The sequence below is a fragment of the Agrilus planipennis genome, unplaced genomic scaffold (assembly GCF_000699045.2).
Source record: "Agrilus planipennis isolate EAB-ADULT unplaced genomic scaffold, Apla_2.0 scaffold279, whole genome shotgun sequence".
NCBI classification, from domain to species: Eukaryota; Metazoa; Arthropoda; class Insecta; order Coleoptera; family Buprestidae; genus Agrilus; species Agrilus planipennis.
In genome coordinates this window covers 241,279-261,903 of record NW_020438981.1, presented here as the reverse complement: position 1 = coordinate 261,903, position 20,625 = coordinate 241,279, and the positions used below count along the sequence as shown (strand labels likewise).

Below are 20,625 nucleotides of genomic sequence, written 5' to 3'. Positions count from 1 at the left end.
TGTGGTTTCCTTGGATCACTTAGGCAAATGCTGAGGCAGTAATATTCCACAGATAATCTTTCATTCTCTTCTGTCTTCATTTCGTCCGTCTCATCTTTCTCACCGGAACCACCACCCACCCATTCCCACGGTTCCTGAAAGTAGGCTGAAGAGGGCCTTCCGCCCTACCTTCCGGCGTAGTCCGGAGGGACTGCCCGCCCACCAGCATTAGTGGCTGGTGGGAATGAAACACCCAAAAGTTTTTTTTTTTGTTGCTTGTAACACAAAAATGATACCCATGAAGCATGCACCCCTATGAAATGATTTATGGAGTTTACTTCTTCAAATGGCGGACCCGTTATAGAAAACATTGACTCCTTGCCATCAACTATGTACGGGAACAGTAGTTGAGTAGGTAGAGCTAACGAAAACTCAACAATACGAAGTTAGCAGCGTGACTGCAAGTTAGTGAGCACGTAGCTAGTTCGAGGGTGGGAACAGAACTGGTGACTACGGTGTTTATGTTTATGTTGCTGCTGCACGTTTTTGGGGCGAATTCAAATTCCGGTTAATTGATGTAAGACTTCACGCTGATGTTATAGAAATACTTGGTCGAAAACATTGTTTAAATAAGTAGATCATTGTTATTGAGTGCACACCAGCTAAATAAAATGTAAATAGAAGCATAACTTTCAACGCTTGTACACCCATCATTTTTTTCTCTTTTATACTTCTTCAACATGAACACGTGTAAAAATCAATTATTCAAAAGTTGTTTCAAAACTCGAAGATATTATTTGTTGGAATGTATATGCTAAGAATAAAGTGAAGAATCGTTCACAATATGAAATTAAATATCTTCGCGATGACACTAATATTAAAAAATATAAACAGCAACATTTCTAATCTTCTAAAGGGCCTTGAAGATAGAGTTCCTATAGACAAAATTATCCTTGGGACACATTAAACTTTGAAATGGCGAAAAAAAAAAATACTAAGGCTAATTTAAAAAAAAAATGAAAGTGGAATTAATACAGCAGTAAGTATTACCATTCATTTCTAGCACTAAATCTTTCAAAAAAATTTTATGAAAATTACGGTAGATACCCAAATTAAATATAATTAGCTGAAGAATCTAGATGTTACAATTTTAACGATTCACATAACATAAATACCGTTCTTATCAATAGGTCAGATTCAAACCGCTAAAGAAAAACACGAGCTTATCTACGTTCTAAAATATTGTACTAAAAACTGAAACCAACCCTACACGTTATACATAAAAGGAAAAGACAAGAGTCGATATTCCGTTAGAATAATTAGGTACAATTCGTGTAAAGAAACGGTATAGGAGAAATACCTTAAAATTTACCGGGTATATTTGTCAGATAGCTTTAAAGTTGGGTTCAAACCATATATTGACGCGTTTAAATATTCATAAACTTAATATTCAGAATAGATATTTATATGTCATCTGACTGCGGAAATATCTCTTGATACTTAAAAAACGACGACATTAAAAGCAATCGAATAAAATCTAAATAAACAGTGAATATTTTTAAAAAGGCAAGACATACCCAGAATCCTGGTGGATAGGTTGGAAAGGGGGCGATCTCCCTGGTTGCCACATTGCTGGGCAGTTCCGATCGTCCTTTTTTAAATTTTTTTCTTCGAAGACGCTGCTTCTCTCTGATTAGTAGCGCCGCCTGCATACTCGCCGACACTGCGGTGCTCATGCAGTTTTTACTTAAACGGTACTATTGTTCATCTCTTCTCCGTTTGCACAGGTCGAAACAAAACCAAAATTGACAACAAAAGATTGAAGAAAGCGAAAGTAAGTATCAGGAATAGCAAACCATACTTTGCATTGTATTTATGTGACATTTAGCCATGTTTGGAGTAACAAATAACAAAAGTGTAGTGGTATTTCCTTTTTTGTCCCAGAAAACATTACTTAATGAACACCAAACACACTTGAAATCTTTCAACTGTTTCTACCGAATCCACGAAGAGTAACACAATATGCGTTGAGGAGCAGTAAAGACGGTGCACAAAATTCTTGAACGGTCCCATTTTCGAATATTCAATTAGGATTGCCGACATTAACTTCTTCGTATTAGTTTTAACTGATATTCTTTTATAAGTTGGTCATTATTTACACGGAATAATTAGTTTTATCTTTGGTGTTAACTTTAAATCAGCTTTAGCTTACCATAGGGATATTAATTAGAGTATCCTTTTTAAAGATTACTTTAATGAAATAATTATCGAATAGAGTTACATACATTCTTGTAAACGTTTCAAATACTGTTGACGAGAAAAACTTAAGGCAGACGGTAAATATCGTTGTATAGTTGCCGACTTTACCTTCTTGGAAGAGAAATTGAAGATCGTGACATTTTTAATGTAACACCAATACGATTTCTTGAGGCTATGGTTTTGTAAAGGGACAGTAACTTAAGTTCTTGAGATTATCAATTTCTAGAGGGAAGGTCACAGTTGGTCCACCTTCGGGTACTTGTCGATGTAGACATTTATAAAAAATATTCGGCAGGATAGCCAGTTAATAAAGAGCTAATTAAGTAAGTGTATACGAATATATATGTATGTGTTGTATATATCGTTAGTATATAGACGATGAAAGCAAGAGATACAAATAGTAGAAAGCACAGTTCAAAAAATAAATGTTATCTTTAGAGTTAAGCATCATAGCTTAATTTTTTGATATGCTTATGTATAACTGCAATGGCCCCCAAATAACTTTGCAATGTTTGGACGCTCTTTTAGTTATTATATTTATTTGACATTTACATGTATTTATAAATTATTTTTAATAAAGCGATGCAGGATTAATTACATATTTCTTTAAATACATTAACCACACGGGTTGTCTTCTATCACTGTTTTAGTATTGTTTTAAGTATATATTTTTATTTGATTACATTGATTCTTGGATTTTATATTGTTCACTTGATCAACCAGGGTCAAAATTATTTTGCATCGTTTGGAAATGTTTTGTCCTTTCTTCTTACACTTTCACTCACATATGTACACTTCATACCAAAATCGTTAAAATAAATAACTCTTCATAGGGCAGATCGTTGCAATACATGATGCGCTTCCATCTGTTTGTATGTTTACAAATTCTGTGACAACCGGCGCAATAATACATAGGCAAGAACAATAATTCAAAATAATATAGTAGTACCACTGATAGAATATAGATCACCATAATTAGACATCATTTTTAATCGCGATAGATAAAACCACTTCTACACGAAGGTCAAGTCTAACTCTGTAAGAGTTTGTATCTACTGATTGAAAATGACCTAACTGTAGGTCGAAGCATGTATGTCATATTCTGATAATGAACTTTGAAATTTACATCAAGTGTTTTTTTATTGTGCTATTATTAAAAATGTTTCATAACCTATGCACTGAAAACTATTAAATTTATTAACTCAATGGAACTAAACTAAATGGAACACTGTAAGTCCACCCTACCATAAACACGTTGAAAAACTTTAAACCCTTTTTGATATCCAAGTTTCCATTCTCAAAACACTAAAAAGCTTAAATCCCAACGCGAAAACACGAAGACGACGGATTGAAGAGAAATGTTGAAAAGTACTTTGGACGTTTAATGAACTATTTTGACGTTGGGGTTCGAGCTTTTTAGTATTATGTAACATCCCCAAAGATTTCCAGTACTCTACGTATGTCATCCTCTATTTACTGACGAGCATAACCAAATAAAAAATATTATGCATATTTATTTATTATAAGCAAAACTTGCTTGTGAATATACAAATATACATATTCTGATAAATATTCAAAAGGTCTTATAGAAATATGTTCCCCAGGTGTTAAATTAGGAGAGATGCATCTTAGAACGCGTTTTTCCATCTTATTCTATTGTAGATGTAATTTAATTTAAAACGTCAGAATAAAAATTTTTAGCATTCAAAAACCTTGAACAATCTCAACAACAGCATTAAAACTCTTTAGAAACTGAAGGATAACGAAAAGGTCCAGTTTTTTAAGTTTTTTAACCGCACCAACTCCTTACCCTGTCTTTCCCATGTTAACATTTTGTAGGGCTAAAAACTTAGCAGGGAATATATTTCAACCAGCTAAATCAGCAATATAACATCAATTAGTGGTGTAGGTCATTATGACACTGTGGAACAGTTGTTACAATAACGTAACATGATCCTTATTTACAGGTTCGAATCATATTTACGGTATAGGGACGAAATCCTTATTTTCAAAAAGACAATCCCCAAAATAGTACACGCGAAATAACAAGGAATGTTGGCTCCTCGCGTCAAATTTTAAAGGAACAGTTGCTGCACCCTTATCATTTGCAGCGGGTACAAGCCTTGCTTGAAACTGATTATTAGCCGCGACTGAATTTTTTCCGTAGTGTTGTTTACAGACAAATTTGTTTCACGAGAAATGGAATTTTGAATGTAGAAAAAGGAGACTGTAGTAAATAATTAATTAAAAATTAAGAAGAAGACTCACCCCTAATTACCACAAAAACTTTTTGAGCGGACACGTGTTTCGCCCACTTCATACGTGGGCATTATCAACGCGAGACTACGACATTGAATTGAATTGAAATTTGACGACGTGGCACACATCTCTAATCAGAACACCTTCAAATGCAAAATATATATAAGTTGTTGGTGAACATTCTATCGAAACCAGAAGGTGTACCTAAATCTCAACCCACGTCTAACTGTCGAAAAACTTATTGTTCTATGTATGTATGCTTATATTACCACATAGTTACCTACGTCATGGAAGTTAGTTAACAAGTTGATTAAATAACCCATGTTAAACATTAATAAACCCACAGGTAGTGGCATATTTTAACAGACTGCGTTCTCTGCATTGTTTAAAGATTCTTATTAATCTCGCTGCTAATCAGCAGCAGCTCAGGTTAGTCAGTTTTCAGTTAGAACTATCGCATATGTGCTGATGAGAACCAACAAGTTGGAGATTTCTGAGTGCTTTAACAGAATTCTGATCAAGAATTTATTGTTAGAGTTTTAAGTACAACATTATTGATGCAATTTCGGGTAATAAATTTCCTTCCTAAAAGTAGCACTGTTTTCTTTATCCGTAAAATACTCAATATACCAATCTAGCAAGGCAATGGAGAGAGGTCCAAAATCATTAAGTATATCACAGAACAGTAATGCGTATCATACCATTATGTGTTTCTTTAACATCCAATGCGAGATAAAAATTTCTAGGAAACAAGTTAAAAACTATTCATGTTCTAGACACTACTGATTTTCAGTAAGTTGATCTTAAACGACCTATCAATGTTCAGTTGTCATGTAGTAAAGGCTTAGGGGCCAATTTTCTACATCAAAAGAAATAACTTTAAGGCGATTGTTGTATTGACCCTGACCGGACTAAGCACCAACACGAACACCTTTAGAAAATGTTAACACAACAGAAAGACGATGAAGACAAGGGAAAAAGAATTCGAACCCTCACTATTTCAACGGTGTGCCAAAGACAACTGTTTCTCCCTCAATAAGATGCGAAGCTCCTGTCACACATCGAGAAAAATAAGACAATCATTACAGAATGTCTTCGATTATTATCGAAATCGAGCTATTTTGCAAGTCATGACCTTTTCTGGACCGATTTCAAGAAAAACTGGCTTACAGATTCCATATTTACCTATTTGATACTGAATTTAAGCGCAACATAAAATTGACAGGCAGGGCTGGAGTCCTGCAACGAGTCAACACGACACAGATGGTGGAGTCCTGATCGCATTTCATTGTATACTCTGTAGCTTTGATATTTTAATTAATTCTTCAGCCGAACAATTATTTGTCATGGTCAAATGCGGCTGCGGTAACGTATGTTGCATTTATTTTGCGCCTATCATCTCCAGAAACTATCTTTGCAATTTTCGGCATTAATAGAACATAGAACATAGCACTATTATCATATTCATCATCATCATCATAAGGTCGTCAGTCCTAAGACTGGTTAGACATGTACCTCTACTCTTTCCTATCCTGAGCTAATCTTCGCATTTCCCTAAAACTAGAACAACCCACTATTTGCGAACTAGACCTTCATATCTGAGAAGGTGTCCTACCAACCTATCTCGCCTATTTTTTATTGACTTCCATAGAGTCCCCTGTTCTCCTATTCTTTCTTATACCTCTTAATTTCTAATCTTTTCTACCCACGTTATCCTCATCATTCGCCTATAACACCATATTTCGACAGCTTCTAACCTTTTCTTTTCCACCGCGCCCACTGTCCATGTTGCGCACCCGTACAACGCCGCGCTCCGAACATACACCTATAACAACCTTTTTCGAATTTCTAAATTAACTGTCCGCGAGCATACTTCTTTTTATTATTATTTATTTCTTAAAGACGACACGACCCTGCGCTATCCTCTGCTTTATATCCCTACTATTCCGTCCTGACTTATCTGACTTCCTAGATATCTAAAATCAACCACTTCTTCTAATTTTTCGTCTCCTATCTTTATCATACGAGCGTGATTGTGTGCGATCGAGCATACGTGTGTGTGAGCGGCTTATCGATTCGCCGACTATCCACGGGCTCTTTTCTTCATGTGCGCCGTATTTGTAAATGTGTGTGTCGTGCCTGCGTTCCGGGAAAGCAATTAAACCGTTCAAAGAAAGCGAGACTTCTCTGGACGGCTNCCGGGAAAGCAATTAAACCGTTCAAAGAAAACGAGACTTCTCTGGACGGCTGGAGAATGTTCTCGAAAGGAAGCAACGGAGTATAAAAAGGAAGAGACTATCGCCGAAGTGGAGTAGAAATAAATTGACTGTTGCAGAAGTGAAAGAGTAGAAATAAATTGACCGTTGCAGAAGTGAAAGAGTAGAAATAAATTGACCGTTGCAGAAGGGAATCAAGAGATAAATTGACAGTGATTGAAGTGAAATAAATAGAACAGTGAATAGTAACAGTAGTGTAAATAAATAGAGTGATTTATCACCTAAGTTAGTAATGATTTGATAGTGTTTTTAAGTTTATTAGTAATTAGTCTAAATAAATAGTTTTTGTCGTTGTCTTAAAAGTTTAATTTCTTAAACCCACGAACATTACAACTGGTGTCAGTGTGGGGTAAAAGACATTACAATGGCAAAGAAGTTGTACGAATTAGAAGTAGCCGAGTTAAGAAGAGAATTGGAAGAACGGGATGAAGCGACAAGCGGTAACAAAACGGAACTTCAGTGGCGGCTCGCGGAGGCGTTGAAAAAGGATGGTCACGATCCTAAAACGTTCCTTTTCGAAGATGAATTGACGCAAATCTTGAAACGTGAATTGGAAGAAGAAGAAGCAAAAGTTTGGAAAATAAATTGGAAGAAAACAGTAAAAGTTTGGAAAATAAATAGGAAAAAAATAGTAGAAGTTTGGAGAATAAATGGGAAGAAAAATTTAATAAGAATATTCAAGAAACAAAGGAGAAGATAAAAGTGCTGGAAGAATTGATCTTTAATGGAAAGACAAAATTAATCGAATCGGATGTTGGTGCATCTAGTACACTCAACGAAGCCAGCCAAAACAGCCAAGGAAGCGGTATAGAGTCAAGAACACGAGTAAAACCAGAATGCCGACGTCTTTGAGACTGACAAGAATGGTAGGGGAAGGACTAATATCGTAAAACACAAGATCAATATCGGAAATGCGCAGCCTATTCGTCAAAGACCTAGACGATTACCCCTGGCCAACAAGGAAGAAGCAGAGCGAATAATCCACGAAATGCAGGAGACCGGCATAATTGAGCAATCCTCAAGTCCATGGACATTACCGGTAGTATTGGTAAAGAAGAAGGGTGGAACAACCCGTTTTTGTGTGGATTACCGCCAGCTCAACAACGGCACTAAGAAAGATAGTTATCCACTACCACGGATTGATGACACCTTGGATATGCTTTCTGGTTCGAAAATGTTTTCCACACTCGACTTGAAGAGCGGATACTGGCAAGTTGCTTTAGATGCTGCGACAAGGAAAAGACCGCATTCTCGATCGGCACGGGCCCTTGGCAGTTTACAGTTATGCCTTTTGGTTTATGCAATGCCCCGGCGACATTCGAAAGGTTGATGGAGAAAATCTTGAGTGATCAAATTGGAAAGACCTGCTTGGTATACCTGGATAACATCATAGTGTTTGGAAGCACCTTTAATGAACATCTACAGAATTTGCAAGCGGTATTCCAGCGGTTACGCGAAGCCAATTTGATACTCAGTCCGAAAAAGTGCCACCTTTTCCGCGAGGAAGTTTCTTACTTGGGTCACGTTGTATCAGCGAAGGGCGTGGCCGTGGATCCAGAGAAGATAAAGGCCGTGAAAGAATGGCCAGTGCCTGAAAATGTCCACGACATAAGAAGCTTCTTGGGATTGTGCACTTATTATCGTCGCTCTGTTTATGGATTCGCCAATATCGCCAAACCTTTGACACGTTTAACTGAAAGTGACCGCAAATTTCATTGGGATTCGGATTGTCAAACGGCATTTGACACTTTGAAGCAGGCTTTAATCACAGCCCCCGTACTGCTATATCCTCGGCCCAATGGAATGTTCATTTTGGACACCGATGCCAGCAATGTGGGAATGGGAGCCGTTCTTTCGCAGTTACAAGATGGCCAAGAGAAGGTAATCGGCTATTTTAGCAAGACCTTATCAAGAGCCGAAAGAAACTACTGCGACACTAGGCGAGAGATGCTGTAGATAAAGGTGTAGAACATTTTTATAAGTACCTGTATGGACGAAAATTCACCCTACGCACCGATCATGCAGCTTTAAAGTGGCTTCTGAACTTCAATAATCCGGAGGGTCAGGTAGCTCGATGGATTGAGAAGCTACAGGAATATGATTTTGACGTGGAGCACCGTCCTGGAACCGGACACAAGAATGCCTATGCACTTTCCGGAAGATCTTGTCAAGCAGACTGCAAGCAGTGTGATCGAATGGAAAAGAACGAAGAGGCAATTCGACGCGTCACGGTAATCAATGACGAATGGTTATATAAAACACGACCAAGAAAACTATCCGGACTTGAAGAAGATAATGGAATGGAAAAAAGACGGAAAACGGCCAACGTGGCAGCAAGTTTCTTCCCGTACCCAAGTACTAAAATCGTTATGGGCTCAGTGGGATTCAATGGTATTGGAGGATGGCATTCTAAAGCGTGTTGTTGAAAGTCCAGATGGAGAGGAAGATAGGAAGCAACTGGTTATTCCTCGAAACAAGGTTAGAGATGTGTTGCAGTATCTTCATGATGGATCATCTGGTGCCCATTTTGGAGTGAATAAGACGCTTGGGAAAGTTCGAAAGCGATTTTATTGGGTGAACTGTAAGGAAGATGTCAAGAATTGCTTTAAGAAGTGTACTACCTGTGCCGTGAGTAATGGACCACAGAAAAGGCCAAGGGCGCCAATGCGTTAACACAAAGTCGGTGGCCCCTTCGAACGAATCGCAATCGATGTGGCAGGTCCATTCCCAGAGTCCGAGAAAGGTAACAAGTACATCGTGGTCGTTATGGACTATTTTACCAAGTGGGTTGAAGCCTATGCCCTTCCGAACCAGGAGTCGAAAACCATAGTTGAGGAACTGGTGAAAGTGTTGATCAGTCGTTTTGGGGCACCCTTGGAGTTGCACTCAGACCAAGGGAGAAATTTCGAATCGGCTATATTCCGAGGAATATGCGAGCTCCTAGGAATAAAGAAAACTCGAACCACTCCACTCCATCCACAATCCGATGGCATGGTTGAACGAATGAACCGAACCATGATTAAATATCTCTCCAAGGTAGTGTCTGACCACCAAAGGGACTGGGACCGCTATTTGCCTTTATTCTTAATGGTATACCGTTCATTTGTTCACGAAACGACTGGCCAAACACCTGCCAGTGTGCTTTTTGGAAGGGAGTTACGACTACCTTGTGACTTCAAATTCGGCTGTAAACCAGGAGATGACTTGGGTGGAGAAGATTATGTTACCAACCTCCGAAGAAAGCTTAACGATATCCACGAGTCGGTTCGTCTGCACGCGCAGAGCTAGTGACAGTATTGAAGAAAACTACGACATCAAGGCTACAGCAGGTGGTTACCAAACTGGAGATCTTGGACTATCACCTAAGTTCCAACAGAATTGGGAAGGACCCTATGAGATAGTAAAGAGGATTAACGACGTGATCTACCGAATTAAGAAAACTCCAAATGGGAAGCCGAAGGTAGTCAATTTTAATCGCTTGGCTCCATTCGCCGGTGCAAATGAAGAGGAGGCGCGGGCTAGATTATTAAGAACTACTCCTTCCGAGCCCACATTCGAAGAGTTCATGAGGGAAGGCCCCCATGTTAACAGGAAAATTGGAGTGACGCAAGAAATCCGTCGAGACGTCTTTGCTATATCCAAGGAATATTCTCTGGAACATCTTGAAGACCAAGTACAGAAGGGAAAAACACTGTTGTGCTTGCCTGACGGACGACGCAATATCTATTACTAAATTAAACTAAACTAACTAAAGGGAGATGCTCTGATAACCCCACTTATAGAGACCTTTGGGACGCAGTAATAGAACTCCGCAGACATCTTCTGGTGAATCACCTACAGAAGCTGGCGATTCCGAAGCTTGGCTGTGGACTGGACAACCTAGATTAGAGGATCGTACGGAACATGATCGAAGTCCTGTTCCGCCGTACTTGAATAGACATTTTGGTTTGCAGTAATAACCCGAATCGGACCAATCATGACAAGACCGTGGACTGTTACTTCTATTCCCGGAGTGGATGTCGTGAAGGCGAGAATTGCAGATTCCGGCATGATCCTGCCAAACGGAAAGTAAAAATGTTTCGGGACGAAACATCCTTAAGGAGGGGGCAGTGTAGCGGCCACGAGCGTGATTGTGTGCGATCGGGCATATGTGTGTGTGAGCGGCTTAACGATTCGCCGACTAGCCTCGGGCGCTTTTCTTCATGTGCGCCGTATCTGTAAACGTGTGTGTCGTGCCTGCGTTCCGGGAAAGCAATTAAACCGTTCAAAGAAAACGAGACTTCTCTGGAAGGCTGAAGAACGCTCCCGAAAGGAGGCAAGGGAGTATAAAAAGGAAGAGACGATCGCCGAAGGAGAGTAGAAATAAATTGACCGTTGCAGAAGTGAATCAAGACAGTGATAGAAGTGAAATAAATAGAACAGTGAATAGTAACAGTAGTGTAAATAAATAGAATAATTACCGAAGTTTAGTAATAATTTAATAGTGTTTTTAAGTTTAATAGTAATTAGTGTAAATAAATAGTTTTCTTCTTAAAATTTAATTTGTTAAACCTACGAACATTACAATATTAAGTGATTTTAACATGCAAAACAGTTACACTGTAACCCGGATGTTCAATGTGAATTCTCCACTGAATTATTTTACTGAGCGATGTTTCTAAATGCAATAAGTTATTTGAATTTACTTCAAGCTAATGACATTTGCAATGCTCATGACATGCTACCAGATCTAGTTTTTCTTCACGACCTTCACGTGCAGATTATGCTTTAAAAAATCGATGCTTTAGATATCTTTTCAAATTAACGCCCATTTAATAGCGTATGACTTCTAATGAGCTGATTATGTAGCTATTAACGAAAAACATGCATATCTCGGCTGGCATTCACTCTTTTTATACAATACTCTAAAAATCCTCAGTTCTATACCTTTATGATTTTTTATACGAGTTCATTCGAGGTATCCCCCGTGGTATTCTCATGAGATCACCAAGCTTTTACATAAAAAAACTCGACGCTCATAAAATATACAAAAATACACGGATGGAAATATTAAATTTTTATGAAAGTTTTACAACAATAAAAGGAGAATTAACGGCATTCCAAACACACTTAAACATGAAAACAACGTTTAATGCCGAACAATGCATTGTTGATCTATTCGCGGACTATTTTCGATCGGTTTATCTGTTGATAGTGATGTATCCTTGAAACTCAACATAAGAAACACAGTTGTTATTGTGGGGGACCTATTTATAGCTCAAATTGTAATCTACCAAAAAAAAAAATAAAAGAGCCGGTCCGGATCACATTCCGTCATTTTCTTTTTAATTACATAGCCAATATTTTCCCAACACTTCATGCTCTTTTTGTTATATTACTTTGCAGGGGATCCCAGCCTATTATCCGGACACCTATGTATATATAAATCATAAAACCGCTACGGCTTGATATCATATCATTTGTACGCTGCAACTAGTTGTAGTTCGCCAGGAAAGGCTTCAGTACTACTATAATTCTTTAATCCTTTTTTCTGCTTTGATAGTATTATAGCATTTTATGTTTCAAATGCCACTAGGAATTAGCAGTTAAAATATTATTGGTTATAAACGCCACATCCTTTATATAGGAATCTGGCGAAAACATTTGACAACAAATGTTAAGTACACATGGGAGCCTTCCCTTGTAGTTTAAGAATTATTCAGCGGGGAGACAACAAAACGTCAAATACAAGTCGTATTGTTGTGTAGACAACCCAACATACACAGCAACGAGGAAGATCAGATGTCACATTATGGATCATTCTAGAACAAGTCTAGCGTATATAAGTTGTTGCCGCGAGGTCGGAAGAGTTATTCCGAGTTTTAGCGGCGTAGCGATACAAAGCGAAATAAGAAGAGCAAAGAAGCGATGAATGTAGTAGTGAAATAGAAATTAATTAATAATACTGATGTTAAATACAGAGTACATAATTAAATAAATTAGTCGCTATTGAGAAAGATGTTTGATTACGCAACAGTATATTTCCAAGGTTATCACGGTATCATCTGCCGTTCTAACGACATTAAGCAATATACATCCTGTACTTTCTTACTTTTGGTGATGACTTCAAATTGCATAACGTCATCATTGATGTTGCAGATTGCTCGGTTGTGTAAGAAATCTTAAATTTCTTGTCAATGTGATGTGAAAATATTTATTTTACACTAAGCATTGGCAAATGTAAAATCATTAGATTCACTGGCTCGAAGGCTCCAAAAATTACTTATGGAACGATTAATAAAGTAAATATCAACAGCTTACTATTACGCTTCTACACATAATGCTTAGACGTTCGTTACAATAAAATTAATCAAATAACTACTGTATTCATAGCTGATAGTCCGCACTAACTAGCCGTGTTCGTTGGTTGAGTTTTATACTAACATTAACATCATTAAATATTGAAAACGATAATTTGAAAGCAAGTTTATTTTTACAAAAATATTTAGAAATTAACTATAAACTAAATAACATGACAGTTTAAATAAAGATTTTTTAACAAAAGCTTAAATCAACAAAAAAACAAACTGAAAAGCGAAAAATGAAACTAAAATAAACCTTTTCAGTCTTAATAACCGAGCTCCTAAACTAACGTAACTAATTTTGAGTCGGTTCCAACCAAACAAACTGTGGTGTTAGGATTAGATGGTATGTTTACGCGCATGTTTATTTGTGTACATATAGTTGAAAAGTTCAAAGTTGGCATAGTCCACAATAAAACAGTCGTATTTACTTTCTTCTTTCAATTTATTACTTTTACTCACAACAGACGTTGTAGGGTGCATCGTAAACATAAAAAAGAGATGTCAGGTAGGAATTGCATCTGAGACTAATAAAGAAAAAGAAATAACATTACACCAATTGTGTAATAGAAAGAGATGCAGACAAGCAGAATTTGAGTATGTTACCAGCATCGGACTTTAAAAAAGTTCAACATTCTCAGGAATTTACGAAAGCAAAGAAACTTGGTGAAAGATACAACTCCAACCAGGTATTTGTAACCTGACCTTTTGCGTACCTAAACAACCTCTAACCGTTGCACCGCTTACTATTATTCAGTTATCTCTTTTCACTTTGTCTGTTCAAAACGCAGCAAATAAGTCCCAAGTGGAAACAAGAAAGAAGGTATGTCCATTCTCACATATAATTTATTGCGGATTACCAATTTTAATCGTCCCAACTATACCCGCCCTTGTCGCACACTGGCGTTAGCTTGGGATCAAAACAGTAAATTTGCTAATAACACAGGTGCTTGGTGCTTGATACATCATAAATATCTAATACTGTAAGTGAAAGGTAGATATTATAGAGCTTAATTTCCGGTCCTGGTAAAATTCAACCTAGAATATTTGATTTGAAGAACTAAGAACGTGAGTTTCTATGTCATGCTATTTCCCTACATGAGCCCTATGCTTTGCCTGACATATTTATTCACTTTGTTGAAAATATAAAAAAAAATTCTAGTACCTTTTTTTCTTGAATGTAATAAAGTCAGGATTTCACATATCTCTTGCTTTTTATTTCAAAACACTACGATGCAACACAATTCTTCCAATTTACGTTAGTAGCCAGTGTATAAAAAAACATAACTAAGGACTTTTAACAACACAGGTGATCCAAATGATGATTGCCAACACCCGGTAAATTATTCTACAGCTTTGCTACAGAATTTCTAAACAAGTGGATTGGAAAAAGAGGTTCAATACCATGGCCAGCGCAATCTCCCGATCTAACAAAGCTTGATTTCTTCTCGTGGCGTTACGTTAAGCGATTAATTTATAAGCAACCGCAAACTACTGGGGAAGATATGATGAAACAATTTTTTAATGCGTTTAATAGTATTAACGGAAACTTGTTTAAAAAATTGAACAATTCGTTGTTGAACCGGCTGCGTATAACTATGTTATCGAGAGGCTAGCATGATTCAAGTGCTTTTTCTAATGGGGTTTTACAGTAATTTATAGTACTGGTAGTTTACAGAAAACCGCAAATTTCTCAAAAACTGTTGGTAATAGAGATCAACAACCTTATATTAATAGAAAGAAAAATTAATTTTTCATTGCGGGATGCGAAAAGAGATGGTGTCCCATTAAAAAAAAAAAATTACCTACTTATCCCTGCCTAAATTTGTAATCATTACTACCGATAATTTTTGTACTATTTAAAAACTAACTATTCCGTTTAGAAACGAAACGTGAAAACCGCATTCCCTAAGTGCTTTCGATCCAGAAATATTTAAAATGGCATCAAACACGACAACTGTCACACTTTCTGAAGAATGTAAAACAACTCCAGAACGGTGCGATCTACATTGTATATAATACTGATAAACTCATTTATTTTTGCATGTGGATTCCAAAAATGCAGTATAATTCAAATGGTTTCATTTAAAATAACGAAGTTGGGTTGATTTCAGGTACAATCGGAAGTCCGTCGTACTTGAAAATATTTTACGTTATTACACACCTAATTTTCAACAATTTGTAGCTGTTGGAATTGAACTGTATGTACATTACAGACAGATTCTGCCTTAGTAGTTCACCCTGTATAATACTTGATTAAATTTTGATTCACACTCAAAAAGCAATAGTTTAAAAATAATAAAATTAATTTTTGTGTATCTCTTACAGTTACCGAATCGCCTAATACAAATGTCGAAATTTTCCCACCCTGTACATGCATTCTACTTGATATACCAGCAGGAGAATCAATTTAAATTTAATTTATAAATCAAATTTCGAGTGGAAGTATGTCAGTGTAGCTATGTCACAGGGAAATGTAAAATTTTAGTATTGAAAGTACTTCTGAGTTCGTGTATATAAAAATAAAATCATTAAGCGAGAAATCTAATCGTTTATCGGGTCGACGCACGTCGGTCAAAGGTTGCTATGCATGTTTTTATTACTAGATCACAGACACTTGAACATATTGACTATACATATGTATAATATTGATGCGTTGCGTATCATAACGCTGCAATATGATCTCGTTTAGGTTTTGTAACGCGAGTGTTTTGCAAACGTAAACTCGAAATTAGAAAATTAAATTTTGTCAGATATTTAACTATTTAGTTCTCATTGGCAAATCTCAAATAACTTAAACGCATTCGTGAACAATTTACGCAATTTTCACACAAACAAGAAATTGTAATATAACAAAAAAAACAAATAAGTTGCCGTCTTATAACAAAGTCAGTTTCTACTACTAGATATATACAATTAGTGATTTTTTATGCGTTTATTCTTATAACTATTCCTTGTGTCAATTTTAGCAGGCATTGAATATACTACTGTGGTCGTGTATATGGAATCTATTTGATGAAAAATAAAATTGTCGACAGACGGGTATTTGATCAGAGTCAACAATCAAAGAATGCTGGGCCGCTTATACTAGGTCGCAAATGTGAATAAATGCATAAAGGATGAATATTCGATGATTGCAGAATGTAGATGAGTTGCGTCTAAAATGCTACGATGTGGATCGGTTTAACTTTTTTACATGGGTTTGTTTGTTGTATGTCATTAGTTTCATTAATGAAAATTTCTGATAAAAGACATTTGCCTGTCAATATAGCGTATTAGTTAACATAAATGATCAAATGTCGGCCTTCGAAATCTCAACTCCGAATCACTTTGCTTCACATTTTATTATGAATCGCAAAATTATAGACACAACGATTGAGAGATTTTAAGCATCGACACACGAGTAACATTAAAGAAATTCCGAGGTTATTTTACGTATAAACTTAAACTTTTTATGAAATTTGGGGATGGAGACTCGCCTATAGATGCTTCCGGTTTTTACGGGAAAGTCGTTTTTTCTTATGGTCGGTTTCATTCCTTTGAGATTTGGCATACTGCCGGAGCACGGATGTCTTTTATCTAAAACTCGCGTCCCATTATTGTTACCATCTGGTTAATTCTAAGTAAATGAATAAGTTTGCTCGAAGATAGTCCTTTTACTGACAGATTCGCTTCATTATAAATACAAATTTACATAATTAATTTTACGGATGTTTGTTTTTTTCCTGTTCTACTTATTAATCAGTAACAGTAGTACAAATAAAACCAAGAATCAAATTGAAGCAACACAGATCACTTTGTTCGAAAAACTTACAATTAAAATTCCAGCATTTGTGTCTGGTATTTTTAATACGTCTACTAAAATACTTACGCATGATGCAAAGTCTGTGACGTTATTTTCAAATTGATTTCCACTTGTTAATTCTCCCTGCATTTATGGTGCAAGCACGGGTCGGTGTTATCAGCAGTGAACGTTTTTAGCTAGGTCCTGTTAAAGATATCTTCCTGTCTAGCATAATGATATGTAAGTCATGATAATTTGTATTGACTGGGTTTATTGTACAAGGGACAAAGAAACTATCTCGGTTTATTGTACAAGGGACAAAGAAACTATCTCCTTCATCTTCATCGAACAGTATATGTCGATGAGAATTAATTATTTCGATATGCACAGTTTTCATAAACTTAGCCAAATTTAATTAGACTAATTTTGTTAGCTTCCTTGCACGTTTGTTATTATATTCCGTCATAAAAGTATTGGTGCTAAGTAACATAAAATACCATTTAAACTACAAACGGTGTACCTCTGATGAAAAATTGTGAATAATTCGATTAGAAAAATTCAATAGCTATATAGTACAGATACCTATATACAGGAGTACAAAAAAATCAAATAGAGTGTGAACCGATGTATATAAAACACTAAAATCTGAAATTTCACACAACCGTATATAAAAACGAATGCGCGCTTCGACACCCAACTTTTTAACCTTAGTTAGAGACTAGAGAAAATTAAGTCTGTGAGATGATAGTTCTCTATATTTTCATTGATAAAAACTAAATGTAACCATTACAGCATATCACATATTATGTACGACAGACAATTGAAGGCCTACTCAACTTAAATAAAATTCAGAAAATCCTTTCCAATATAGGTAAGAACTATGCTAAAGCGCTTTAGTATTTTTCACTTATTTCCATAATTAATTCAAATTTGCATTATTATTGAAATTCCCATTTAATTTTTTTTTGCTGTTACTTTTGCTATCTTTCAATTGTCTACACGCTCCCACCATTACTGCTTCAGATTTTACCATTATTAAGCAGTCTACTTCCGCATCGAAATATGGTAACAGCAAAAGATTACAAAAAATGGAAATATATAGTATTATTAAGTTTTCTGTTACCTGCAATACAGTTTCGAAACTACCATTGCTAAATGTTTGAGTACAGTTAATAATTTAATGACTATATATATGTATGTATTAGCAGTTTGGTAAAAACAAACTACTTAACTACTATTAGAAAAGTACAGTAAGCTTTCTACAACATAGCAATCCACAACACGTAGGTACCTCAGAGAAAGGATATTCTGTACTTCCAAATGCTCCTCTGTGAAACTCGCTGTAATACATGAGATCATTCTCCCAAGAAGTATTCAAATCTTTAACTTCAAAATTCGAAAGATGATTACATTTATCTAGCAGATCTTCTTGACCTTTTTCCATTTCTTCAACTTGCCTCACAAAACTACATCTTCTTTCGAGCGTTCTTTCGCCTTCTGGTATGGTGATTTGAGGAAGTTGACTTTGAAGAGACGGAGAAGGTTGAAGTGGTGCGTGTTCTTGAACTAATGTACTTGGGGTTAAAGGTTGCTGTTGAGGAAGTTGGTTTAGATGATTTTGAACAGGTATAAGGACAGAAGGACTTTCTCTGATTCTTGCTCTAGACGGCTCCTTCAGGTGCGATGTGCTATGACGTCTTTCAGGTTGAAGGGATGGGGGTCTAAGGACATTCCTATCCACCCTCGAGGTTTTAACCTCAGTAGGATCCGTATAATTATGATACTGCCGACTATGTGGCGCTCGTGAAGCGATGTCGGTCGCTTTATGCGACCTTGTTTTCTGATGAAGCTGTTCATTTTTCTGCTTTTTCTGTTTTTGCCGTGCTTGTCTACTGGCCAAAGAGGCCCCTCCTGCTGCTGCGTACATTTTTTATCCAGTATATACAAATTTATGCAAAACTAAGGAACGCTAGTACACCCTCCTCGATCCCAAGCGTTACCATTTGAATTTTTGTGCGTTTTACGGGTCATCGTAGAAAAATAGAATCAATACGAAAAGTAACGGGTCGCATTATATTATAGGTACTAATACACGAAAAGTGACAACTGTTTGATTTTGATCTTCGTGTGTTTCGGAGGCATGTACTTCACTTCTCTCGTTGTCGCCACATACTTGCATTGAAATGTCATCGCGAAAATGGAATGCCTCTACTATACATTTAATTAACAAACTTTTTGTATACTAACAACATATTGTCTTAGGGTTTAACGAACGTGAGAGAAACAACAATACAAAAATAGCGGATTTTATGCGTTCTATTTTATTGCTCTTTCAACGATTGGTATCTGTAACGCTCTTTATGCATTTCTTTTGCAAATGTAACGTAAATTTCGCTAGGGTGGAGAGAAATTGGTACGGAACAGGAAGTTTTAAGTTTAACATCACAGAAGTGGCTAGAAGTAAAGAAACAACAAGTTAGGCAGCGGAGTATAAAACGCTAACAATACGGCCATGCAAAATGCATCTACATATATAAAATTGATGTTAAGGGAAAAACATAATACTTCTAATTTACTCTATTTATTTATTAACAAGCTTTCTACTAGCTGCATTCATTGTTTAGCTTTTTACATATCTTTTGCCTAAGTACATTTTCGACGTTGGATTTACTTCATGATAAATGTTTCTTATTAAAAATAATTCTATTTTATTATTATGAATAAAAAAAAGGAATTGTGAGATAAGTCAAATAACCATATACAATATGAGAACACAAAATATAATTGAGTGCTATGAAATGTAACTACATAAACACACAAAATCCAAAATTCCACAAACGTTTCGAAACTTAAAACGCTTTTCGAGTCTCTATTTCAACTCTAATTGAGGATGATACTAAACGTTTTCTGAAATTTTAGGATTTTAGTGTTAATTTAATATGAGAACGCTTCTATTTTAGTAGTTTTATTTCAATTTTATAAGACCTTCCTGAAATATTCATTTCGCTACCCATTCTCATACATTTCATGCTGTACCCAGATAAGTTCTTGTTGCGTTTTCTTTTCTTACCAGGAAGTGTTTAGAAAATTAAACATATTAATCAGTCCAATGCTACTGCTGTTTACAAACCTAATCTGACATACATCAGTAATATATGGAGAAATATAGACCAAAACGTTAGAGAGCTTAAGTTAGTTAGCAACATAATTATACGAGACGAGGAATGGTCTGCAGGGCTATAAACGAAACATGGTAGTAGCTATACCAAAAAGAAAGGTGCGTATAAATTCGAGATATTTAAAACGATTAATAGCTTAACTTCCCACGAGACAAAAGTTTTAACTAGAATCGTACAGAGAAAGATTGAACGCAATAATTATTAAGAGAAAACTAATTTAGGTTTAGAAAGAATAGAGGAACACGTAAGGCCATATTAGCTTCATCCGTAATAATAAAAAAAAATGATAGAAAACAAAAAGTACTCCTACATAGGACACGTTCATCTACAAAAACCTTTTGATTACATTAAATCGGAAGATATTAATGTCACGTGAATGTAGGCAGTCCAACATACATTTTGTCAAAAAAGACCAGGTTTCTAGACGGCATATAGAAGATAATTCTAGAAAACATGAAGTCTCTATAAATAGTTGTCTACAAAGTAAAGAAGAAGAGGCAAAGAAGTGACAGTGTTCACACAGTAGAGATTCGATAACTAATTAATAG

At 36.1% G+C, this 20,625-nt stretch overlaps 1 protein-coding gene across 3 annotated transcripts in view; it reads right to left on the bottom strand.

The window, feature by feature from the left end:
• The window catches only part of LOC108742486, a 140,498-nt gene that overhangs the window by 57,504 nt on the left and 62,369 nt on the right, over positions 1-20,625 (bottom strand). For 2 of the 3 annotated variants that reach the window (XM_018477720.2, XM_018477721.2), the window contains exon 1: positions 18,190-19,345. In XM_018477720.2, the coding sequence (XP_018333222.1) occupies positions 18,190-18,825 (636 nt within the window). In that variant the 5' untranslated portion in view covers positions 18,826-19,345. Of the gene's footprint in view, positions 1-1,556; positions 3,105-18,189; positions 19,346-20,625 lie in introns of those variants that run through there. The other variant, XM_018477722.2, reaches the window with a different exon arrangement.